This window comes from Equus caballus, chromosome 27 (assembly GCF_041296265.1).
Source record: "Equus caballus isolate H_3958 breed thoroughbred chromosome 27, TB-T2T, whole genome shotgun sequence".
Lineage (NCBI taxonomy): Eukaryota > Metazoa > Chordata > Mammalia > Perissodactyla > Equidae > Equus > Equus caballus.
Genome location: NC_091710.1, coordinates 33,391,275 through 33,417,941, shown reverse-complemented (window position 1 = coordinate 33,417,941; position 26,667 = coordinate 33,391,275). Strand labels below are relative to the sequence as shown.

The 26,667-nt window shown below is 44.7% G+C and overlaps 1 protein-coding gene and 1 long non-coding RNA gene across 5 annotated transcripts in view; both read right to left on the bottom strand.

The window, feature by feature from the left end:
* Positions 1-26,667, bottom strand: part of MFHAS1 (multifunctional ROCO family signaling regulator 1) — a 94,999-nt gene that overhangs the window by 5,031 nt on the left and 63,301 nt on the right. For 2 of the 4 annotated variants that reach the window (XR_002804376.2, XM_023630579.2), the window contains 2 exons: positions 9,216-9,342; positions 3,020-3,130 (listed from right to left, as the gene is read on the bottom strand). Coding sequence is in view for 3 of the 4 variants with exons in the window: in XM_023630579.2 (XP_023486347.2) it covers positions 3,044-3,130; positions 9,216-9,342 (214 nt within the window). In the remaining variant the exon portion in view is untranslated. The remainder of the gene's footprint in view (positions 1-3,019; positions 3,131-9,215; positions 9,343-26,667) is intronic. The other 2 variants (XM_023630576.2, XM_023630580.2) reach the window with 1 other exon arrangement.
* Positions 17,248-17,831, bottom strand: LOC138921102 (uncharacterized). Its single transcript, XR_011433384.1, has 2 exons — positions 17,719-17,831; positions 17,248-17,367 (listed from the first exon to the last, which is right to left on the bottom strand). It is a non-coding gene; the product is annotated as an uncharacterized lncRNA (long non-coding RNA).

The following is a 26,667-nucleotide window of genomic DNA, read 5'->3' as shown; positions in this document are numbered from 1 at the left end:
GAAGGACAAAAAGACGAGAGAGTAGGAGGCCAGCTGAGACTCAATCATGGGAATCTTGGCTGAGACAAGTGGACAGGTGGACCTAGAGGAAAGCACAGGCCAAAGAGAAAGTTGTATGGCCAAATTCACTGACGTCAAGACGCACTGATAAGACGGGGTAACAGGTCTCAGACTGCACATGGGGAACAGGGAGAGGGAAGCAGGAAGCTGAGACTCCTAGCTTGACAGATGGGTGCAAAGCTATGCCATGACCTGAGACAGGAAGCAGAGACTGAGGAAGAGCTTTGGGGGGCGGGACGGGGGGCTATGAAACCGCCAACAGGACATTGTAAACAGAGGTCTAGAATGAAGGGAGAGGTCAGCTTGGGGGCTCAGACCCAGAATCCTCTCAGGTTCCTGAACCTGCTCTCCCTGGGATGCACCAAAATTATTCAAGGGATTTAGAAGCTCAGGTTGAAAATGAAGCCAGACCATGTTGTATTAACCATGCCTTTTATCTTCTGGGTTCTGATGCTTTGATATCTAGAGCCTTGCTGACCCTGGAGACTGCCCCTCCCAGCGCCAGCCAGTTCCCAGAGACAGTAAACAACTCAAATGTGAGTGTGCTTCTCAGATACAAACCAACTAACCCAGAGCCCACACCCAACCACCTCTTTTATTGGGCTGTCACTCTCTGGGCCACCATCCATCTGTCCTATCACTCCAGGGCCAGGTACCAGACAACCAGGGATACGCCCTATGCCCCACAGCCCGCTGAAATGATTCCAAAGGGGCGGTCCTTGGCCTGCTCACTCTGCCTTGCCTGTACCTTCCCGCAGACGCCACACTACAGGCTCTTGCCCACAGTGCTTCCCTTTCTCTCTCTGCCTCAGGACTGATCCCAGTGCTTCGCTATGTAGCCCCTCATGGCACAGCATGCCCCCTCCTCTGGGGAGCTGCGAGTAATAAACCATCTTTTCAATGGTAATTGTTTCCTGATCTGTTGGTCTTCCTAGACCTCCAATTTTCCATTATTACGCTGTATTGTAAAACGAGCGTGCAAGCAAGAACGTGCTGTGAAAACAACACTGAACTCAGGAGCTTGATGTGGATTTCAGGCCCAGCTGTGGCACTCAGTAACTGTCATGGTGGGAGCATGCCTTGGTCTGGGACTCAGCACTCCCTGCCCTACGTGACTTACAGGGTTGTTAGGAGGAGCAAATGAGTCAGGGGGTTTCGTTCTGAGAAGTTTATCCAGGCATTGCAGGCATCTGTGACTAGAATATGGAAGAAATGATACCACTCACCGCCTCTTTATCCCAGGAAGATGAGGTTAGGGCATCAACATGACTGAGTAACTGCAGGTGACCCTATAAACAGATCTTTGTGAATTCTACCTTGACTCCTTCATGGCAGTGGAGGGGAAGGTAAGCCACATTTACCTTCCTTGGGTTGTTGTTACATGCTGTCAAGTCGGCTCCCACTCCTGGTGACCCTAAGAACGAGTGATGTCCACAAGGTCCTGTCCTCAACAGACCTACTCAGCTCCTGTAAACTCAGGCCTGTGGCTTCCTTTATGGAGTCCGTCTATCTCATATTTGGTCTTCCTCTTTTCCTGCTGCCTTCCACTTTTCCCAGCATTATTGTCTTTTTGAAAGACTCTTGCCTTCTCATGATGGGCCCAAAGTAGGACAGCCTCATTTTTATCATTTTTGCCTCCAGCAAAAGTTCAGGCTTAATTTGCTCTAGGACCCACTTGTTCAACTTTCTGGCAGTCCAGGGTGTCCGTAAAGCTCTCCTCCAACATCTTATTTCAAATGAATTAATTTTTTTCCTGTAAGTCTTCTCCACTGTCCACTGTTTGCACCCGTCCATAGTAATTGGGAATAGGAGGGTGTGGACAATCTTGACCTTGGTCTCTAATGACACTTCTTGGCACTTGATGATGTTTACCAACTCTTTCATTGCTGCCCTTCCAAGTCCCTGTCTTCTCTTGATTTCTTGGCTGCAGTCTCCATTTAAATTGATGACCGAATCAAGGGAAACGAACTCTTTAACAATTGCAATGTCTTCACTGTTTACGTTAAAGTTGTGTAGTTCTTCTGTAGTCACGATTTTTGTCTTCGTGATGTTCAAATGCAGTCCTGCTGTGGCACAGTCTTCTTTCATTTTTGTCAGAAGTCATTTCAAGTCACTGCTGCTCTCTGCCAGCAAGATGGTGTCATCTGCATAGCTTAGACGGTTGTTATTTCCTCCACCAATTTTTCACTCCTCCTTCATGTGAGTCTAGCCCAGTTTTCGTAGGATATGTTCTGCGTGCCTTGGGTAGGCACCTCAATTAATAAGCTAAACACTGCTAGGTAAGTCAGGGGGTGGATTTTACTCTAATATCTATATTTGCATTTGGGATTTTTAAATTATTACTTTTATATGCCATCTACAGTGTACATCACTAATATTCCTAGCAGAAATGACAGTGACTAAATTTACTGAGCACTGTTCACTCAGTGTATGGAACGATGCTAAATGCTTCCCCTGCAATTGTCTAAAAGCTCACAGAGATAAGTGCTTCTGTAATCTGCATCTGACAGATGTCTACAGTCACAGCGCTAACAAATCGTCAAGATTCAACCCAGGAAGCCCAGAGCCCATGGAAATGCCTTGAGAAAATAAATACAAACAGTGCTTTCAAAAAGCTATTTTGCTGTGTTAATCAACTTGAGCTTTTCCTGATGTTATAATCTTGCATAATATTAGAGTGAATTTTTTTAAATGACTTCTTTTTTTCCCACAAGGATCTGAATTACTGATAGATGCAATACTATATAGTAAATTAGGCAAAAGAATCAAGCGGTTTCTATATTTCTAACTCCCAAACGCATCTTGATTCTGGGTAAGTAAAAGATTTGCAATCTTACTATGTCCTGCTCTCTAGAATCTCTTCATCCCAAACCCCAGCCGCCCTTTTTCCCTAAAGTCTCCAAGTCCTTAGGAAGCCCTCATATGTTTAAGAAACCCTCTCTGCTTCCCAGAGACTTACCCTTAAAAATTGGTGCTCCTAAAGTCACAGATTGGGTACAGTAAAAATGATGGCATAAGGGAAAGAAGCACTATCTTTTCCACTTAATTTTCCAAGAAAGTATGGAGATACCTAAGCAGAGAGGGAACAAATTCCAGTATCAATGTGGTTGATGGGAGACGAAGGCATCAGAGCAACACTCTTCCTCCCAGCCCGGAAAAGCTGCAAGGCAGCGAGCTGCCTCACTCTTTGCAAAGAACAAAACAAATCAACGCAAATCAATGTGACACACCCCACAGGCAGCCTCCACACTCAGCCTCCTTCTCTTCTGAAATACCACACCATCCCCACCCTCCATGTTTTAAAATTCTGCGGTCAGTGAAAAATTCTCCATTGTGATAAAGCCAAATTCATCGCGCTCCGCTGAAGTTTTAAAAAATTGCATCAAGTCCATACTAACTAACCTGAGTGCAGATAAACACACTTTGCCTGTTTATTTGGTGAGATAAGAGCCACAGTCGTCATCCTAGGCTTTTATAAAAGGCTATTTCAATTGGTCTTAAATATTCTTATGTCATAACAATGTAACTGCCAAAATTCCTATGCAAAGTAATCAATATACTTTTGAGAAAACTTAGAAACAGTAAGTAACTGGAATTTTACTGGGATCTTGCTTGAATGAAAATGCTACAGTATAAATGCAATAATCCCAGTTTAAAAGGTAGTTTTGAAATGCAGTGTCTCAGCCTTGCCTTTTATTAGCAGTAGTATTTTCTAGAAAAGGGGAAAGCTTAGCCCAACAATTTTCAAACCTGCCCATTTTTTCTAATCCTGTAACACATGACCTGCCAAAATCAGAATTATCTTCCTTTTTCAGTTCCACCACTCCACATATGATGGAAGGCAGACAGACATGGTACCACTCAAGAGAGATGGCAACTGTCAGGAAATAAAAATGATATATTTCCATTTCCTGTCTGTTCAGGGGTCAGTCCATTAAGAAACCACATGGAAGAATGTGGGTTGCATTCCAGTATGCCTCAGGGTAAAACATTTTCATAAGCTAACCTGTTGAATTCTGTCTTTTAAATGAAAATCAGTACATAAATTGGGTTATCTAGCAGTTAATCAAAGTATATACTTTAACTGGGGGAGGTGGGCTGGTCTAAATCTCTTTGGAAATGAGAAAGAAAAACATTCTACAAGATACCTAAAAATGAAATGCAAACAGCAGCCTGTCATTGCCCAGAGAAGTTCACACTTCCCTTCTGAATTGGAATATTAAGTGTCTCAACCTGCAGAGCAATAAGACAGAGACAGAAATCCACAAACAAAATTTTAAAAAATAAATCTAAGAAATTATCCTTCTACTTTCTCCTTACTTTTAACACTGAAAACAAATACATATATATATATATATATTTTTGAGGAAGATTAGCCCTGAGCTAGCATCTGCCGCCAATCCTTCTCTTTTTGCTGAGGAAGCCTGGCCCTGAGCTAACATCTGTGCCTATCTTCCTCCATTTTATATGTGGGACGCCTGCCACCGCATTGCTTGATAAGTGGTGCGTAGGTCTGCACCGAAGATCCTAACCAGCCAAAGCAGAGCGTGTGAACTTAACTGCTACGCCACCCGGCTGGCCCCTGAAAGTACATTTTTGCCCTTTATCACTCCTCATGTCCAAGCCTCAGCATCCCTTTAATGTCTAGGGGTCGGTTAGGCTGTCATTCAGAAGTTCTGAAGGATAAATATGAGAGGTGATGGATGTGTTAATTAATTAGCTGTGGGACTCTTTTAACAATGTATACGTACATCAAATCACCACGACGTACATTTTAAATATCTTACAATTTTATTTGTTAATTATATCTCAATAAAGCTGAAAAAAAAAGGTCAGTGGGTGCCAAGGGTAAAGGGGGTAGGAGGGATAAATAGGAGGAGCACAGAGGATTTTTAGGGAAGGGAAAATACTGTGTATGATACTGTAATGGTGGATACATGTCATTATACGTTTGTCCAAACCCACAGAATGTACAACACCAAGAGTGGACCCTGAGGTAAACTATAGACCTTGGGTGATTATGATGAGTCAATGTAGATTTATCAACTGTAATAAATGCACCATTCTGGTGAGGGATGTTGATAGTGGGAGAGGCTGTGCGTGTGTGGGGGCAGGAGATATATGGGATCTCTCTGTACCTTCTGCTTTGTTGTCAACCTAAAACTGCTCTAAAAAATAAAGTTTATGTTTTAAAAAATGCCTACCTTGGGGCTGGCCCAGTGGCATAGCGGTTAAGTTCACGCGCTATGATTTGGTGGCCCAGGGTTCACTGGTTTGGATCCCGGGTGTAGACCTAGCACTGCTTATCAAGCCTTGCTGTGGCAGCATCCCACATATAAAGTAGAGGAAGATGGGCATGGATGTTAGCTCAGGGCCAGTCTTCCTCAGCAAAAAGAGGATTGTCTGCAGATATTAGCTCAGGGTTAATCTTCATATATATAAAGAAAAAAGTCATCTACCTATACTAAAAAGAAAGTTCTGAGGAAGACGGATCCCCTCCGAGCAGCTCCACTTCCTCTCTACTGTCCAGGAAACAGGGGGCTGGCAGTACGGGGTGCAAGTCATGCCCCTTTACACTGAACTGGGCCTGGGACAACATGTGTTTATAAGAATTTCTTTAAAATTCACAAACCTGTTTAATAGCAACACACCAGGCAGCCAAACCATTCCTGAAAGGGACACTACAAATATTCATTTACTAGATGCAAGTCATGGCAAACGGGCGTGAAGTTTCTCTTTGGACTGATGAACATGTTCTAAACCAGATTGTGGTGATGGTTGCACAACTCTGTAAACGTATCAATAACCAGTGAATGGCAGCTTTATGGGATGAACGTATACCTCAATAAAGCTTTTAAAAATGTATCAGATCAATCCGTATCCTTAAGGAGGTCAGAATTTTTCAGAGCAACCCAGCAAATTGTTACCACATAAATTTTCATGTCATCTCAAAAGCAGATTTCCTTGATAATCAGCCCAGGATAGCCCAAGTACGGAAATGACTCCTATTTCTACCTGATAATCGGCAAAGGGGACAAGAAGCCACTCAGCTCCTGAGTTTCTGCCTGGAGGGTGAGGTGCAGGAGGAGAGCATTTTATCCAGTGCATCTAACCTCCTCCCAACGGGAACCACCAACCACCAAGACAAGTTATGAGAGTAAATAACATTTTTTTAAAAAAATCGCTACCCACTCTTCATTCTCTGTCTTTCTCCACAGGGGAATAAAATACCTAGGAAAGGTGTAAAATGAGAAATGGAAAAGCTTAGAATTCATAAGGAAGATCCAATCCAATGAGCAGTCATTGATGGTGTTTCTTTAGAAAGCACATTGGAGCACCGTTATTTTACACATGGTCAAAGGCAGGCAGTTACGTGACAAGTCTCTGCTTTGACCTATAAAGGAGAAGACTAAACTAGTCACAGAAGAGCCTGGAATGTCTTTTTAAAAACCACCGTAAGATCTAGATCAGTGACCTGGAAGTGGGATGATTATGCTGGTTGCTTGGGATGGCTCTGTTGATGCCTGTTGCCCCAGTATAATTATTAACAGCCCTCCTGTCCCTCTCAATCCTTTCTTGATTTGAACAATACATTACATATTCAGCCATGAGGGTGAATTGAGGGTGGAATGGACTGTGCGGATTCACACAGCATAGATCAGTTTTGCCTTGCTGCTGCCAATTGGTTATTGACCAGAGAGAGGCCCTATGGTGAAAAATAAGGCCCACTGGCTGGGGAGCCCACCCTTGGAACCACGGAGGAAACTGAGATCAGGAAGTCCAGCCTACACACATTAGATTCACCTGGGTGGCTCTTTTTTGTTGTTTTTTAAAGACTTGTGCCTGGCCCGTCCCTTTGGCAATTCTGGTATACCTGGCCTGATTATGAAAACCGGGTTCTTACCATCCACCTGTGTTTTATGGGATGATAGAGAATAAAAGATCACTCTGCGGTGACATGCTTAAGGTAACTTAGCCAGTGCAATAGCCCCAGTCTCCCAATTTCTAGTGCCTTCTGGGACCCCAAGTATAAATGTCATGTTCAGATCCAAACTGCATTGACCTAATGACCACCTCCTGTGACAGCTTTCCTCTTTGATGCCCCAAATCTCCCACTTCTTCATGGATATGAGCTGTGTGTGCTTGGCAGCGGAGGGTTGCATTAAACCAGATGGTGCCAACAGGGGTTTTGAATCCAAGTGGATTTTATACAAATGGCCTCAAGAGAGATAGTTCTTCCTTTGCCTCCATACTACAAATTGGTAATTTCCAAGAAAAGTCTTGCCAGAAATATGAAACATTCCTATCTAGAGAATATTCCTCTATTTAGAGTTGAGACACATAATCTACATTTGCCATCCATTTTATGAGAGCTTTTTTTTTTTTTTTTACCCATTTGAAAATAAAACGATTTACATAGCTAGGTCAAAAGCAGTTAACCCTAAAGGTATTCCCTCCAGCATCTAGACGTCTGAGTCTATGTGGCTCTGATTATCCAAGACTTTCAAGCTGCTTGTTTGTTTAGGTCTAACAAACTGTGAGAGAGAGGGGCTGACAGCACTGTTTCAGGTTGGCATCAATTTCCTTCTGTGGCGACACAACAAGAAGCCCACGGGAAAACACCGATAAAGCTGGCTCCGGGCCACTGGTTTCTTGTGCAAATGGATACAATAATTCCTACCTCTCCCTTGCCTATTAAATGCCTCGTGGTTATGGCAAAACAATAGGTTAATGTCTCTCCTGGCTCAGGAAAATCTATGCCAATGCAAGGTGTATTGAACAAGGGTTCCGTCCGTTCCATATCCTGCTGTTTCTTTAATATCCCTTATCTTTGCCCTACGTGTATCTGAACGAAAAGGACCAATGTACATGGATTCAAAGAACACTAACACTTCTGTTGTTTGATACAGGATAGGGATGCTCTGGTTAATATGAAGTCACTATGTGATCCTAAGAAGCACTTGAAGATTTCACACTGTCTTAGGGTCCTACTGTGATGAAGTCTACCACGGACACTGGCTAAAATAGCATTCTGAATATAACAGCGTCAGATGAGAGTTTCCACTGGGTCTGCGCTGATATTTCCCAGCTGAGAGAGATTAGAGACGTTCTGTCTAATGAGTACCCGGTTTGGAGAAAAGGGGCAGCCCCTTCTACTGCAGTTGCTAAAGGATGAGATGCCACTGCAGCCCCTCGCTCTGCAGAGAGCACACCAAAGGAGGCAAAGCTGACCCCTCAGGGCCATGAGCTCCCAGCACACATAGCTCTCCGGAAGGCAGCCTAACAGCAAGTCCCTCAAATGCAAACTTTCCAACCTGCCTATAAAAAGCTTACATACGAAAAAAAAAAAATTCTATGTGGCCAACTAGGAAGAAAAATGAAAGTTTCCTGCAGGAATACCTTGCCATCTAACTCATGTTGCTGATACACCCAGATAACAAGATCTGTTCCAAGGAGACCTGCGGCCACCACTTTTCAAGATTTGAGCTAACAAAGTATCCATCTCAGTTTAAGAGTGGACTGTTTGGTTCTTAATACCACAAAAAAATAAACAGGATGAGTTTTACCTATAATACTAAGCTAATATTCTATCCAAAAGTTAGTTCGCATGTGTACCTTTGTCTTAAGTCCATTCTGGGGAAGGTGGGCTCAAACTGCACAGCTGCTGATTATCAAGGACTGATAGAGAATCTGGGCCCCGTGGCAAAAAATCATCAATTACAGATTCTCCATAGGATTTTCCTTTTTAACGGGCCCTCACTGCTCTTTGAAGTGAGCGCCTACTTAATTCTGCAATGACAGAATTAAGACTACCCATCAAAAAACTGCTCTTTGTGGTTGCATACACCTGGCAAATACAGTAAAAACCAATGAATTAGACACTTTGAACTGTGTGGTATGTGAATGATACCTCCAGAAAGCTGTTAAAAAGTCTTCTGACTTTCATCAGCAAAAGTAAGAAAAAAAGAAAATGACAAATAAAAAAAAGTTTCTAGTTGGCTGCATAAGCCATGGTGTCGATGTCACCCAGATGACCAGGTCTACCCTGGGGTGCTTTTCAAGGTTTGTTGAGAGGTACCTTAACTTGGCTTTTGGTTATCACACCCACCGAGGCAGGATCAGGAGGGGGGGTCTAAGGGCAGTTCAGAACTCACTTGGAACAGGGGCTGATCACAGTTGGTGTGGGTGGGTAGACCAAGGCAACATTCACTCGCTCGCTGCCGTTCTTGGGGCAAATGATCTCTGCCACTCCTTCTGGTCTGGGCTGACTCAGCAACTCCCCTGCAGGAGGAGAGAGAAAAATGCATTAATGAGATCTGCCTTAAGAATGGGACCACTTCACGGAGAAATACAGCGCTCAGGGATGGGGGAGGCGGGGAGAAGGGCAGGTATGAGGAAGCGAAGGGTCTACAGACAATGGAGTCAGGGAACAAATGTGCCAGGAGAACAGCAGAATTGGCTCAGGGCCCCTAGCCCTGCCTAATTTCCCATCTGCATCACCATGGAGAGCGTCCTCACGGTTATGGCAGGAAGGCCATCGTTCCAGACAAAGACAGCATCTGCCACTATTTTCCTCACCTTCCTTTTCACAGACTGACTCCAGAGACATTTATCTAGACGGCGCGGCAAATTGAGCCAGGGTCCCCAGAGACTGGCGGAGCAAGGGCTGCCGAGGGGGTGTTCCTAATGAGGATTCGGGGCAGATGGGATTCGGGCGGACGGCAGCGGCCTTTCAACAAAGCCCTGGGTAAACGATCTGGAAATGCAGCCGATTGGAGGGGTTATCAAGGTGAACAGCCCAGCTTCATACCAGCAAGAGGACTTCCTGGGCAGGTAGGTGTGTGGATTTGAAAGAACCAACACAATGCTCTCTTATGAGTAATGGGGTCTAGTAAAAACAGCTAATTAACTTAATGGATTACCACGATACCCAAAGGAAATCTGTGTACTCTGCATGCCCCGATAGAATTTCTTTCCAACCAGATCTTATATCTCTAAGAGCAATGATGACTTCTGTACCTCGGTTTCCGCCCCATCATTGACTTAGCCAGCGCCACCCTGCCCTCTCTCTGTTCTCATGGCCAGCACGAGTTCCTTATGTCAGAACACATCTTTCCTAGAGGAGCCATCTAAAAATAGTATTTTTAAACAATGTACTAAGCATTGAAACATTCCTACTTTTAGGAAAGATATTTATTTCCTGGTTTAAACATTTTCCTATAGCTTTGCACAATCTGATCTAAATGTAATAAGTTCCTTAACGAAGCCACTGTAATCACCGAATTACCGCGAAAGTTAATTTAGCATCATTAGCTTGTATCGTGAACACATGGGTATCAGAACTACATGCCAACACCAGCTAGGAAAAGACCTCAAAATATAGAAACGCAAGTTAAAAATGTAAACATTAAATGCTATCAAAGTAATAAAACAAGCAAAGGAATAGCATGTTAGAGCTGGGACTTCATGAACCTTTTAAATCATCCAGTCCAAAACCACCTTATAAGTCAGAAGCTCTCTGAGTTTAGCAGATTTGCTCCAAGTCCCACAGAGAGCTGGCATCTTTAAACCAACCAAGCCACCACGTGCCACGGGGCTGGAACTGCAACAAGAGAGTGTTCTGAACCCCGTAGGCCTGTTAACACCCCTGATCCTGGACAGCAACCCCCTGCTTCCTCATCTGATATTTTCAGTTTCTACCTTCTGTCCTAAGATTACCCCCCAGGCTTGAACATCGACTGGGCTTCTCTGGTTTCCTCTGAGAACTTTCTCCTGCTTGGAATTTCACACAGGCCTCGGCTCCCCCTTGGCTTTCGGCCAGGACAACTGCAGAGTCAACACCCATCCCAGGCACCCATCCCTGGCATCAGCCTGGCACAGCTGGCTTCCTTGATGGGTATGTTATAGGTTTTGGTGAGCAGACCAGTTTGCCAGAGAATTTGAAATAATCTGCAGTAGAGTATTAAGCACTGATTATCAATTTCTATGAAACCAACAGCTTTACGGTCCCCCTCCCAGTATCCTACAGGACCATGTGACTGGTTTTGTTTAGGTCCTGTCTCTAGCAACACTGCCAGCCATGGAAACAGAGCACAAAGGCTGAAGGCACGGAGAACTTTCACGCATACGAAAACTTTGCTTGATGCTATAGAATAGTATTGAGCGACAAGCACAACAGTTCACAATCTCCGGGACACCACGCACTCCAGCAAGCTACTGCGTGTTGCCAGTATTCTCAGGATTTAAGAAACATGCCCAGGTGCTAGATTAAGAAAAACAGCTTTTTCCTCAAAAAGACTTTCTTATTACAAATCCGAAGAGTGGTTCAAAACGTGCTATCTACCAAAATAGAAACTAGTGATTTCAAACTTATTTCGCACAAACTTGATCTTCAAACTTAAGTACAGTCACTCGTTAAGCATCTAATCAGGGACACTTTGGAGCGTGTGAGGAGCTGTAGGAGATGCAGTGGATACAGGAGTCTAAGGCAAGGCCTCTGACGTGGGGCATCTGCGCATCCGAGAGAAAGGCTAGTGCACACGCGGAACCACAGTCCTGTGACGGCGCCCAGGAAACTCATGAGATGCTAGGGAAGTAATGAGAAGGACAGGCTAACGCTGATTTGCAGGATTGGCAAAGACCTCCATGAGTAGGGAGCACTGACTCAAAAGACCCAGTCACGTTCATTATCAGAATGGAGAACAGTGCATGTGCGCTACCCTATCATCGCACTGTCCTATGTGTCAGACTGAAAAACAAACACAGATTAACCCTAGAAGAAAAAATGACCACAGTAGCAGCTAACATTTATCGAGTAGTCAGTATGTGCGTATACTAGAAACATGTTATCTCACTTAGTCCTCATGCCAACCCCACTGTGAAGTAGGTACAGTTACGATCCCCATTATATAGCAGAGGAAAGTGAGGCTCAGAAAGGTTATGTAATTCATCAACGGTCACGAGGAGGAAGTGGCAGAGCCAGAATCTGGACTCAGGGCTATCTGACTCTGCTCTTAACCGCCGTGTAACAGTGTCCTGTGGCAGGGACCATGTCATGATTAAATTAGACAATGTATGAAAAGTGCTAAACATCCTATCTGGCATCTAGTAAGTTCTTGACACTATTACTGTAGTGATAAGACTTTTTTTAAAAGTTTACTTTTCCAGATATATGAAGAATTCATATGAATATATGATTAGTACCTGGACCCTCTATGGTAAAGCAGCACACAAGGATAGACCATGAATCATCTACACGCAAACACCACCTCTCCAGAAATCTGAAAACTTCGAATGAAAACAATTGAGATTTATCACACATCTGTCATCACTAGCAAAAGCAAATAAAAAGATAAATCACAAAGTTGGTGGGAGCTGTAAAAAAAAAAAAAAGAAAAAATTAACATTTACAGAAAATATGTTAGTAATAGAGTAAGAAGAAATATACACGTAACCGGGTGTATTTCCATTTTTAGGAACTTGCTTCAAGGAAGTTGGCCTTTCTTTCTGACAAAAACTATATAATGATTGCTCACAGCAACACTATTTATAGAACAGTGGAAACTTGGTACCCTCTGAAATGTCCAACAATGGGGAAATGATTAAAAACTACAGCACATTCATAAGACGGCATTCTCTATAGTCTTAAATATTATGCAACTGCCATTTCTACATAGAAATGTAAACTTGAAAGCACATTCTGACTAGAAACATAAACTGATAAAGAACACAGGTGACTTTAGAGTGAAACCGATCATTTGAGATTAAATAGACCTGAGGTTATTTGTTTGTTTATTTTTATATTTGAGTCAATAATAATAAAAAAAAAGACTAAAGTATGTTTCACACCAAAGGGAGATGCCAGCTTTAAATGCTGGTGCTTTTCCCTTTTGCTGGAGAACTTTCATCCACGTGCAGTTTACACTGCAACCAGTCTTTCTGAAGATGCAGAAATCGACGTGATGAGCAGAACGCTGCATTTACTGAAGCCGTATTAGGCAACAGCACCGTCTCCTCGTGCCCATTAAACTTATGAAAATCTGCTCCTCATTACTCTGGCTCGGGATTTCTGGCATTAAAATGCTGGCAAATTCTTATCTACTCTTTTTCCCTCGTGGAAGGACAGATCACCAAGTTTATTACGATTTTTTCAAAACCACAGAAGATAAGTGAAATGAGCTCATCTTCTTCAGCTGGCCACCAGAATTCTCAAATACTGGGCACATTATGTAAAATATTAAAAATTTATCAGCCTGATGACCCAAACCACAATATTAAAAGCCCCAAATATTTCCTTTCAGTGCAAATAAAACCCACTTCCTGAGCTGGGATAAAGATCTAAGGTATGACTATCTCTCAAAACAGCAAAAGTGGTTTAGAAATTAAAACAATTTTAAAATAAACAATTATATAAGTTCTATTAAGTAAGGAATTACCTAGATGTCTTCAAGACGTCTCTTAGCTCTAATATTCTAAAATTCGTACCCCCTCCCCATTCTCCAAAGTCCACTGGTGTCTTTTCATTAAGAGTAGCTCTGGATGTAGCTGCAATGAGACGCACAAATGCATGCTTCCCACATCTTCCCAGGGCAAAGAAAACATCATCTGAAACCAATGAGCGAGAAGGTTCCCCACTTTGCAAGCCCCCTCAAGCTATCAGAGGCATCAAAGATTGGAGAACTCCATGGTCACTCTCACATGGAAGACGAAAAAGCCAGATAGAGATAAAATGAGATCCTGTCTTAAATAAAACTCAGACAGTATATACACAGTGGAAGTAAACACTGAACGTTAAAATGTTCAATTTAAGATCATGCCACTGCGTGTACTTGGAGTGTGAAAAAAGGCAGCAGAAGAGTTCTCTCAACCCTGTTGGTTCCAACATAACCCACCATTTGCAGACTGCATGGCCTCTTCCCGTTTCAGGGGAGGGACTCCACGCCTGTACAGCATCCCACTACCATGCCCCGCTCAGGACCATGGCTGGCGGCTCCTGCCCAGCCGCTGCTCAGAGGAAATAAAGTGAATAGACTAGATTGTACTTTTTGGTAGTCCTGATGATAAAACAAAAAAAAATCCATTCTGTGATGTAACTTTGGTCTCGGCCCTTTGATTATGAATTATAACTGTTTTCAGAAGAGAAAAGGCATGCAGGAAGTCATGCACCAAGTCTGGGCGAAGAGCAGAAACAGAGCTGGGCCTTCTGTCTCCAACCCAGGACTGTGCCCGTCTCTGGCAGTCATCTTTCTCACAGAAGTGAAAATTAAGCATAACTATGGAAATATGTCCTTCCCAACCTATGAAAGTTGTCTTAAAGTGCCATTTTATAATAGCCAGTGGGAATAAACATAAAATTTTAAAATTAAATTTAAAAACCAAAGGATGTAGGTCATAAAATGTCTTAAAGGTATTTCCTATCATATTTAAACTAAAGGTGAAGTTTAAACGTAAATTTGAAATGAAAATGATTAAGGGTAATGCAGTTTTGGGAATTGATTTTGGAAATGTTACCATAACGTTTAAGTAAACAGAAGACGTCAATAACTGGGGGCCAGGAATTACTTTGCTGGTACAAGACATCCTGGTATAAATTAGATGAGAAATGAAAGAGGAAACTCCTAGGTCCTGGGCCTGGCCCTGCCACTGAGTTCACTCAGTCATTCAACGGATGCAACCCAATCCCCAGCTGCAGACTTGGGGAGGACGCAGGTAATAAAGCATTTAACCATCCCTGAGTTCATGGAGCTTATAGTTTAGAAGGAAGACTAGTAAACAACAACTACATAACTAATAAAAACTTGTTAGCCAGATAATTAAAACAGGCTGATGTGATGGAGAGCGACTGGGTGGCTGCTTACACAGGGTTGTCCAGGACACCTCGCTGAGGAGGTGACATTTAAGCCAAAATCTGAAGGATAAGAAGTGAGCCATAGGAAGAACATTCCAGGCAGAGGGAACCACTAATGCAAAGTCCTGAAGAGTCTGGCTGCCCAGAGAAGAGCCGAGCATGTCTGGATCATGGGGTTAAGGGGAAACGGGGCGAGAGGAGGAAGCGAGGCAGTGAGGGCCAGATGGCGAGGACTTGGCAGGCCAGGGAGAACATGTGGTTTTCATTGTAAGTGGCAAGGAGCCACAGGCAACGCTTTAAACAGAGTAATGACATCGGATCTGGCTGCTGCATCGGGTGGCAAGACGAAGACCATCAGGAGGCTCATGCAGGAAACCCCGCAAGAGACAGTGGAGGACTGGTCTGGGGCGGTGCTGGTGGAGACGCAGAGACTGGGGTATGTTTTGCAGACAGGCGACAGGACTTGCCAATGCACTGGATGTGGAGGTAAGAGGCAGAGAAGAACCAAGGATCATTCCAAACCTTTGGTTTGAGAAACTGGTGGATGTGGTACTACTTGCAAGACTAAGAGAGAAGGAAGTTTATGCGAAGGGGAGAAATTCACAGTTCCGTTCTGGCCAAGCTGGATTTGACTGTTAAACATGGTAATAGATATTAAGTGAGCAATGACATATACAATTCTGGCTTTGCTGGAAAGATTAAGGCTGGAGGGAGAGATTTGGGAGTAATCAGTAAACATAAAAGTGGATGATGTCACCCAGGAAAGTGAGTAGATAAAGAAGAGACAGGAACAGAGACAAAGCCCCAGGGTGCTCCAAATTCAGAGGGCGAAGAGAAGAGGAAAGGCCAGCCAGGAGGTGCGAGAAGGGAGAAGAACAAGAACTGGGCTTCACAAAGCCAGACAAACTCCCTCAAGAAAAGGGAGGGGTAGGGGCTGGCCCGGTGGCGGCAGCAGTTAAGTGCGCACGTTCCGCTTCAGCAGCCCAGGGTTCGCCGGTTCAGATCCCGGGTGCGGACACGGCACCACTCGGCAAGCCATGCTGTGACAGGTGTCCCACATAGAAAGTAGAGGAAGATGGGCACGGATGTTAGCTCAGGGCCAGCCTTCCTCAGCAAAAAGAGGAGAATTGGCAGCAGGTGTTAGCTCAGGGCTAATCTTCCTCAAAAGAAAAAAGAAAAGGGAGGGATAGCTGTGCCAAATTCTGTTGAGTGGACGACCAAAATAACACCAAAATAACAAGAGAAGGGGCCACCGGGTTTGGAGGTCACGGGAGGCGTCGATAAAAGCAGCCTCAGCAGAAGGGTGGGGATGGATGTGTGACTGAAGAGGCCTGAATAAAGGGTGGGAGGTGAAGAAGTGGAGAGCAAAGCCAGAGACGACTTTTCAAAAAGTTGTGTTGGGGCCAGCCTGGTGGGGCAGCGGTTAAGTTCACATGTTCCACTTTGGCAGCCCGGGGTTCGCCCGTTCAGATCCTGGGTGCTGACCTGTGTACTGCTTGTCAAGCCATGCTGTGGTAGGCATCCCACATATAAAGTAGAGGAAGATGGGCACGGATGTTAGCTCAGGGCCAGTCTTCCTCAGCAAAAAGAGGAGGATTGGTGGCAGATGTTACCTTAGGGCTAATCTTCCTCAAAAAAAAAAAAAACGGAGAAGTTGTGTCTTGTCACTTGTACTCTACCTATGAGCTGGTTACACCACATCTGAGAAAAACAATGAGGGAAGTGGACTTGATCATCTGAGTTTTCTCCAGCTCTAAGGCTCCATGTCTCAACCACCAAAATGAATGGGTGGGTAGAAGGAGGAGTGAGCAAGAGAATGAATGAAAGAGCACAAGGCTCAGAAGACAAAGGACAGAAATGTGTCCTGGACAAATCCCCTGAAGGGCAATGCAATGAACTGTTTTGTTTGTTTGTTTGTTTTGGTGAGGAAGATTGGCCCTGAGCTAACATCTGTTGTGAATCTTCCTCTTTTTGCTTGAGGAGGATTGTCGCTGAGCTAACATCTGTGCCAATCTTCCTCTATTTTTGTGGGATGCCGCCACAGTGTGGCTGGATGAGCAGGGCTAGGTCCATGCCCAGGATCCGAACCTGCAAACCCTGGGCCACAGAAGGAGAGTGCAGGAACCTAACCACTGCACCACTGGGCCGGCCCCATGAACTGCTATTTTGAAAAGATAATCGGGAGTGTCCAAGTCCCCTCCATATTGGTTTAAATGATAAGAAAGCCATTTGTGGGGCAGACATCGCCATTAAAAGAAAATAACAATGGTGAAATAACATTTGCTTTCTATTTAAAATAGATTTTTACAAAAATATAAAAACAGTCTAAAACACTTGAATCACACAAATCAGTTTAATGGATATGAAACTGCTGGTCATAGAGAAACAATAACAGTCGGGCTCTGGAGTCAGACAGCTTTAGTTCCAGTCCTGGCTAAGATTTACAGATCAGTCAGGGTCTAGGCAGGAGACAGAACCATAGAGTAAGGTTGAATATACATAATAATTAACTTTTTACAGGGAATTTACCACTAAGAGGAAAGAGAAGTCTAAAGAACACCCTAAGGCTGAAGGACATTATCTACGGAAGAACCCCTTGGACCTGGGGGGAGCCTCCCCAAGGCTGAGATTAGACCTCGTTGGATAGGGTATGGTGCAGCCCCGTGGATGGTGGAGAGGCTTGCTAGGCTGCCCCGGGCCACACCAGTCCGTGGTCAGCTGGCCAAAGCTAGCAGGGAACTGTCCTCTGGGGGCCAACAAAATTCCCCGGGAAGCAGTTGGAGGCATGGGGAGCATGCTGTTGAACTTACTAGGAAGCTGGATGGGGTACCCGCGGATGCAGTAGGAAGCTCCCTGCTGTGCCTATGGAGGTCAGCTGCGGTGCCCACAGGACTCATCCAGCGCTTGGCCACATATACTCCTAGGGAGTTCTGGGATTCAGAGAGCGGTCCCCGAACTCCAGGGATGCTGCCATCGTCCTGTAAGCAGAGTTGGCTTTGGGCTCAACTAGTTCCTCTCCAAAACGAGTCAAACGGATGGGGCCACTTAATAATTGGCCACATCCTAAGGTGTGAACTCCAAAGGCGGCTGCGAAACTTACACCATCAGAAATCGCACACCTCTTCCAGAATTGTGTCTTCATTCTCACCAGAGAGCCCTGCAGTTGTTCAAGATGTAGGAATCCACTGGGTTCTAGGCAGTTTAAAAAGGTAAAGACATCTTCGTCTCCAGCCATTTGTTGAATTCCCAAGTCCAGTTTTGATTCCGAATGCTGGGACTTCTTTTTTAAAAGAACACTGAGAAATGTCCTTCCGTGCCTTGAAGCTTTGGGGACTGTGTGTAAAATCTTATCAGTGAGAGAGGACAATCTACAAGCCAAACAGAAGCAGGCCAACTGGCGTACTTAGAGATGTCCTTGAACGAGGGGCGCAGCTCAGGACCTACCGTCAGAGGGTTTTCCTGGCCTGGTCATCAGGCTGCACTCAACAGATCACATGTCAACACTTCAACTTCTTCCCAACATCCTCCATGGTGGGGACAGTTACAGGCAGAAGGAAAAAAAAAGGTCGCACTGTGGATCCTTCTGTGACTCACACAACAATCCTAACCTGTGAGGCGCTCCGACTCTCCTGACGATTAATGCAACGGACGCCAGGCCGGCCCCACACCGGGCACATGTGACTGACACCTTAGATTTTTTCTTTTATGGCAGGTGCTCCATCTGGAGCAAACAAGCTGGGCTTTTCCTCGTTTAGCCCAATTCTTGACAGAAGATGATTGTCCTAATGGTAATGTTTGCTTATAATTAAATAAAGCTTCTGTTTGTTGGTTCGAGGGACAGAAGGGGTGACTGAGTATCTTAGGTACGCTACGGCAAGAAGAGCTCATTTGGCCCAGGGGACCCCTCCCTGATGGCTAATCACTCAGGTCTCTTCCACATCAAAAATGTCATGACCTCAGCTTCCCTCCAAAGCACTGGGCAAAAGTTCAACCAAAGGAAGAAAAAAAAACGCTAACAATTCCTTTTCAAATCTCCACTTGAGTTTTGTCACTTTCCTCGAATTACAAGCTAATACTTCCCTTTAAACGTCTTTTCTTTTTTGTTTTTTTATTCACACACATCCAATCCTCTGTGCCATTCTTTCCGACCCCTTCCCTCACGCTTGGCTACTGAAATTCCCTTGCCTACAGCCTCCTGTCTCCAGCACCTGCTGTGACCCACAGCCCCATCCCCTCCCCTCGGGGCTGCTGTTCTTCAGAGACTCTTCCACCTGCTGAAAAGCCTCAGGGCCTCGGAATCTCCAGAGTCCAGAGGCATTTCCTTCCCGAGTGTTCATCACAGCACTGGGACGAGATGCCAGGTAGAAACTTCAGGAAGATTCCACTTTGAAGTGTAAGGCCCCAATAGACACAAAATAAATATTCCTGGGGGCCGGAATAAACATCCCGGGACAGCAGGTGAACCTGGCTCATGTGATATTTATTAAAAGGGAGGCAAAATTACTCCAGGGAGGTTGCAGGAAGCTGAGGCACCTACTGGGAAGGGCTTTGCTTTGGGTTCTAAAAGAGCGAACAATAGCAAAATAAAAGATTGTTCTACATCAAAGTTCTTTACACTTGCTGTCCTCAGCATCTTCATCAGTCCCAGATGAGCCCAGGTAATATTCATGTTGCGATAACACAAGAACAAGCGATCCAGTCTTTAGATTCTGTATGAGATTTCTCTAGAATGTCTAAAAGTGAACGACCCTTTATCCTAGAAACATAGAACCACGAAGACCACTTGAAGCTTAAATATGGTGGTTTTATGAGAAGAAAGCATTCATATTGATGGCAAGCACACTTTAAAAACTCACTACCCAGGAGAAGTGGGGTGGATGGGTCCAAAAAGGTGTAGACAAATTCATGCAAGTAAACCAATGATGGGACACACTGAGAAGGCAACGCTTCCAAGGTTGAGGTGACAGAGGACAGCCCCAAGACCTTCTACAACACTGTTCTCTTAGCAACGACAAAAGAAGTGAACGAATCAATCATTCACATTCAGCCCTCCATCTCTCTGCAGTTAATTGATCGGCTGCTCGCTCAGCCTAAGCTGCTCCATAATGGCCTTCTGTATAAGCACGTCCTTCAGAAAATGCACGTGAGGACTTACACCACCCTCTCCTCACTGACACCGTCTGACCCAAGTCACAGGGCCAGCCCGCCCAGTCTCTTCCCGCCATTCACTCCTTCCAGCTCGCCTCTCCTCAGACACGTGCGCCTGCCACTTGGCTCCATTTTCACGGCTAAGGGTTTATATAAATACAAATCGACCCAAGAAAGGAAAAATATTTCCCTTTTTCCTGCTCTGGATCCAGTTCCAGCAGACTTGGCAGAGGATTAGACATGCTTCACAGATCAAAGTGTGCTGGGGGAGGAGGCCAGGGGAGCAGAGCCACGGGCCTTCCCTCCCTCCCAGAGCAAGTCAGGATTATAAAAAGCCCACACGGCCGGCCGCCAGCCGGACTGAAGTGCTTTCAAAAGGTTCCTCTTTATTTGGATAGCCTGTCACCTACTTCTTACTGGAAACGGTTCCAGGTTCAGAGAAGTTGAGGCAGACAGCATAAAAGCATTCCGACTAGAACTGTCTCCCTCCCACATTCGTTTTCCTTTCAACTGAAAATGGGAGGGACTTTTATGACCTGAACAGAAATTTGAAACACTGGCCCAGCAGCCTTGTCAAAATCTACCTGGTTGTGAAGTACTGAGGGAGCCCTTTGAAGTCCTTAAGAATGATCAGAAACCAGATATTTGCTTCTCCTCTCCTAACAAGGAAGATGACAAGGATTTCTGCAAATTCGTTCTTCTCTGAGGAAGGGAGAAAGGCAGAGGAGTGAATGTGGGTTGGGACGGGGTGGGGGGAACCGAGGAGCCCCTGCAGGGGCCTGGGAGACAGAGAAATCCCACAGACTTAGAGTCAGACCCATGGAGCCTTCCGGCTGGAAGGAACCTTGAGCCCGTTCCACTTCCTTATTTTGCACACGAATAATATCTCCCACATGCATAAACAAACACTACAGGGGAACTCTTTCCAGCTCGGATCCTCTCCCAACATGAGCTTTCCTTTATCTACTTCCCCTCCCCAAGTTCCATTTCCAGAAGGTCCAGCCTGGACTTGAGGCCACTCTAAACAAACAAAAAGCATCTATGATGACCTGAAAAACCTTAAATTGCACGAACCATCGAAACCAAGCACTCTATAGCCATGCCAACGTCTTAAAAAGTTGTAACTGAGGACAAGAAGGAATTCTCTATATTTCATTGCCCCTCCCCCTGCAGGCAGATGCAGCTGGCTTCCAAAATGGAGCCCCAATGCAGACAAAGGAAAGACCGTAATCAGAACAGCATTAAAGCCAGTATAGGATCGCCAAAGAGGACTGGCATCGTCAGAGGAGAGGGCAGCGCCATGGAGAAGCCACTTCTGGGGGCAGCTCGGTCTAGAGGGAAAGCCCCACTCAACTGGGCCACTTGCCTTGCCATGGCCTCAGTTTACCTCCAGTCCTGAGCTCTTGCTTGAATATCAGACCAAGATCCAACTACCATTACTACTTGGATACTGATTGTCCAAAATCAAACTCTTGATTCCCCCTAGTCCCACCTCCTGAAAGTTACTCCTTTCCCAGGCTCCCCTATATGCGTAAATTTCCACTATGTTCTTCCAGTTACTTTGGACAAAAAACAGAGTCATTTTTCCCTTGCTTTTTCTCGCACGCTGCACACTGAATGCCTCAGCACCTTCTTTTCCTCTACTTTCAAACCCGTCCAGCATCTGACCGCTTCACCAGCTCCCCAGTCCAGCCACCAAGAACCTGGACGTCTGCGGTGGTACCTAGCTGGTCTCCTTGCCCTTACAGTCTGTCTCCCCCGGAAGCCAGGTGGATTGTTTTAGAATGCAGATCAGATCATGTTACTCCTCTGCTCAGCAACCTCCATGGCCTCCTCTGTCACCCAGAACAAAACCCTAAGTCCTCACAAGGGTCTAGGGGCCCTATGTGATCTGTTCCCATCGACCTCCTACCCCTAAGCACTCCCTCATTCTGCTCGAGCCTCACTGGCCTCCTTGCAGAGCACACTCCTACTCCAGGACCCTGTCCTAACCACTCAGCCTCCCAGCCCCACCACCGTCCCCCATACACATTTCACTCAGGTCTCTGCTCAGCCATCACCGCCTCAAACAAAACTTCCCTGACCACCTTGTACAACACGGCATCCTCACCTCCCGGTCACTCCACATCCCACTGCCCGCTCTACTGCTCTTCATACTTATGTCTGTCTGACATATATGGGTTCATGGTGTGTCGCCTCTACTAGAATGTCAGCTCCACAAACATGGGGATTTCCCCTATTCACTGTTGGATCCCAAGCATCCAGCACAATGCCTGGCGCACAGCACGCCCTAGATATATGGTGAATAACTGAATCAATGAACTGATGAATCCGTAAATTAAGGGCATATACGAGGCAGCCATTTAAGTTTCCTCAAGTCTGGGGTTCCAAATCTTACACTGGTGTGGAGCAGGCAGGCCATTAGGGCCGAAGTCTACACTCTCTTCTTCCAAAGGGGACACATGTCCAGCTAGGGTAGGTTTCCAAACTTCCCTGCACAGCGCTGCCTCCTCCACACCCCAGGCCAGGCGCAAAAGCCGGAAGTGCTCCAGGAAGCCACCTGCTTTTCTGTCTTACTTGATTTTTGCATCTTTTGCAAACTAGAGAGAAAGTACACCAAAGTCAAGATCCATTTGGGGAGGTTCTAAAGCCAACATCTTGAAATGTTTTCGAAACTTTGAGGATTACGTGACTCCAAGACTCCTTAGGGAAACCCCTAAGTGTAGCTAAAAATGCTATTTTCTGAACTGTAGCTGAAAACGGCTTATTTTGAGAGTGGTGGAGGTGGGGGAAGTAGAGGTACCATAAATTCTTCAGTGCTGGGTGTGGGGTAGGAGGAGAGCACAGCTGAAACAAGAGCTTAGCCCCTGTCCTTTTCCCGTCTCAGATAGTCGGCTCCCACTCATGAGCTGCTCAGCACCCCGCTCGGCTGCCCAGGGAGCCCTCTGCAGCTCTCTCTCCTCTCCAGGCCTCAGTCCTGCAAACTCTCGTCACCCTGGTCTCCTTAATTCAGAGCGTCTGCTGGGCTCTGCCTCAGTTTCCCCTCTCTGCACCACAGCCTGGACTCTCATGGCACTAAGCTGGGGCAATTATGGGGCTCACCTCAGTCATTTCCTATAGCCCAGGATCATTGTTGCCTGATGCACAGGGTCTTGAAAAAAATCATTATTTTGTATATTTTGCTTGTCTTTTTTTTTTTCAGGTGCAAGAGGAAATACAGTATCTGGTACTCTATTTTAGCTGAAAGTGGAAGTATGGATAAAAATTTTGAAGTACCTTTGATACTGTGAATAAACTAGTTTCTTTCTAAATGGTAAGCCCTTCATCAAAGTTAAAAATTTATGCTTTTCCAAAGACAGTGAATGAAAAGACAAGACACAAACTGGGAGGAAATATTTGCAAGGCATATATCTGATAAAGGACTTGTATCCAGAATATATAAAGAACTCTCAAAATTCAATAAGAAGAAAATAAACAACCCAATTTAAAAAATGGGCAAAAGTCTGAAAAGACATTTCAGCAAAGAAGGTAAATAAGCACACGAAAAGATGCTCAATGTCATCAGGCATCAGGGAAATGCAAACAAAATCAAAATGAGACATCACTTCACACCCGTTAGGCTGTCTAAATGAAAAAGGTTGACCATACCAAGTGTTATAGTGAGGATGTGGAGGAACTGGAACTCTCATACACCACTGGTGGCATTTCTTGAGAAGTTGAAACATACATCTACCATGTGATCCAGCTATTTAGTCCTAGAAATTTACTGCCCCAAAAAGAAAGCGTAAATCCATGCAAAGACTTATGAATGTTCACAGCAGCTTTGTGTGAAGTAGCCAAAAACTAGAAGCAACCCACATGTCCACTAAAAGGTGAGCAGGTAACAAATTGTGGTATATCCATACAATGGAATACTACTCAGCAATAAAAGAGGAATGAACCATGGATATATACAACATAGATGAATCTGAAAATAACCATGCTGAGTAAATGAAGTCAGACCAAAAAAGAGTACATACTGTATGATTCCGTTGTATGATTCCAATGAAAATGCAGAATAATTTATAGTGACAGAAAGCAGATCAGTGGCTGCCTGGGGTGGGAGGCGGGGGACAGGAAGGGACAGGTATGAATAAGAAGAAACTCCTGAGGGAGATGGATTTGTTCATTATCTTGACTGTGGTGATGGTTTTATGGGTATTATATAAGTTACAACTTATTAAATTGTACACTTTTAAATTGCATATTTTACTGTATGCCAATCATACCTCAACTGTATCTCAATTATATATCAATTAAAAACAAAACCCTATAGTTAACCAAAAACCTGAACTAAGAAACACCCTTTGGTGTTACAACATGACCACCCTCCCCAAGAAAATGAAATGCTTGACAGATCTCGGGAAGAACAAATTTCACTTACCACATCCCATGCGTTTCAAGCTAAAAAATCAGGGAATCTCATTGAGCAAATCCATAGAAAGCGGAAATGCCGTAGAAGCATCTATCTTTTTGCTGAGATTCCTTTTCCAGCTTATATTTATGATTATTTCATTTGTGCCTCACTGTGATATTTGTAAAAGGAAAAGTATATTCTATTAGAAATGAAACTCAAGCTGAAGCTATACTCAATCATGTAGAAAGTTCTCATAGTAATAGTGGTGGATACTATCTAATACCTAATAATAATTGGTAGGTGACACTACCTACCAATGGCTATTAAATTAGTAGGTCAAAGTAGTCAAAGATAACTGATGGTTATAAACTTTCTTTTTTTTTTTTTTTCTTTTTTAAACGTTTTGCTTTTGTTTTAAATTTTTTTCCTTTTTTTTTTTTCCTCCCCAAAGCCCCCCAGTACATAGTTGTATATTCTTCATTGTGGGTCCTTCTAGTTGTGGCACGTGGGATGCTCCCTCAGCATGGCTTGATGAGCAGTGCCGTGTCCGCGCCCAGGATTCGAACCAACGAAACACTGGGCCGCCTGCAGCAGAGCGCACGAACTTAACCACTCGGCCACGGGGCCAGCCCCGGTTATAAACTTTCAAGGAGTAGCAGTGATATGGAAACACACCAAGGACTGCTGCTGAAGGACCAGACACGCAAGAACTGACACGTATGGTAACACAAGTCAAGAGAAACACACTCCCACACACTTCTCATCAACTAGAGATGTGTACCCTGGCTTGATTCCCCTCTTCCTCTTCCACCACAGAGAATTACTCTCTGCCTATCTCAAGGTTAAGAATATTATAACTTAGAAGTGAGACATAAGTTTTAGTTCACCCAACATTATCCCACCAGACCTCCAGGAGAAGACAAGGCTAAAGATAAGAAGAGATGAGGACACACTCCTTTCAGTCTTGAAGCACAGTTATTTGGTGGCCAAATCACAGAATTAGCTCCAAAGAATGCCATTTTCTCTCCACCTAGACTGGAAATGACACCAATTTTGATAAAATGAACAGAAAAGGGAATAGCTACCATCATAATCTCTATCAGTTATGAGGAAATTTACCCTGGTTTTTATGGGAGGAAAAATCTCCTTATTTCTTGAGCTGAGAAATTACACCAAATTATATCCAAGCTTTTTAACTGAAGCCCATTTGCATCAGAGGTCATTAGTCTAATAAGGCCATTTGAAACAAAAATTAGAGGCAGCTGACAACCTATAAACATTTGACTCAAAATAATAAATGGCCCCATCGGTCTTAGCAACGATGCTCTTAACAATTCCGCCTAAGCAAGGCCTCTATAGCCCTGTATCCTTGGTCCCAGCCCCCAGCCCTGCTGCAGCCACACTCCTGAACCCTGTTCCCAGCCCACAGATGTGGGCGCTCTTGCCTCTCCTATCTTCCTCCCCTCAGTGGCTCCAGCCTTCATCCAGCCATACACCCTTATCTATGCATTCCACTACGGGCTGAGAGTGCCCAGACATGATGGCCACCAGTACTCTTTTCAGAACACTGTAGGTTATGTGGGCTTTGTGGTTCGGCCTGGAAGCCAAATCAGCATTCAGAGCATCATTGCTTCAGGCCTGTGTCTTCTCCTTTAGAATTAGAAAAAAAAAAATTTTGGAACACAGCCCTTTGTGGGTTAAGGACAATCCATATAATCCAACAGCAAACCTTCTCTTTACATCCCACAAACATATTATAAGAGACTTTGGAGGCACAAGCAATGTCACACTCATAGGCCAATGCTAGGTGACATCAGTCTCCTGTAACTCATTGCTCAATGCATCCCCAGATTTGCCACAATGCAAGAGCTACAGAGACTTCTAATTTTCTGAAAAGAGAGAGAAGGATCAAACTTTCTGACCAAGTCTGAAAGCTGGCCCTGCCGCTTATCCACTATGTGACCTTAGGGAAGTTACATAGCCTCTCTGAGCCTCTTTTTTTCTCATCTGTGAACTGTGGATAATAAATGCCAAATATATACCTCTGAGGAGTGCTGCAAGAATTAAATGATGGGGCCAGCCCCATGGCCAAGTGGTTAAGTTCGTGTGCTTCACTCTGGCAGCCCAGGGTTTCGCGAGTTTGGATCCTGGGTGCGGATACGGCACCGCTCATCAGGCCACGCAGAGGGGGTGTCCCAAACAGCGCAACCAGAGG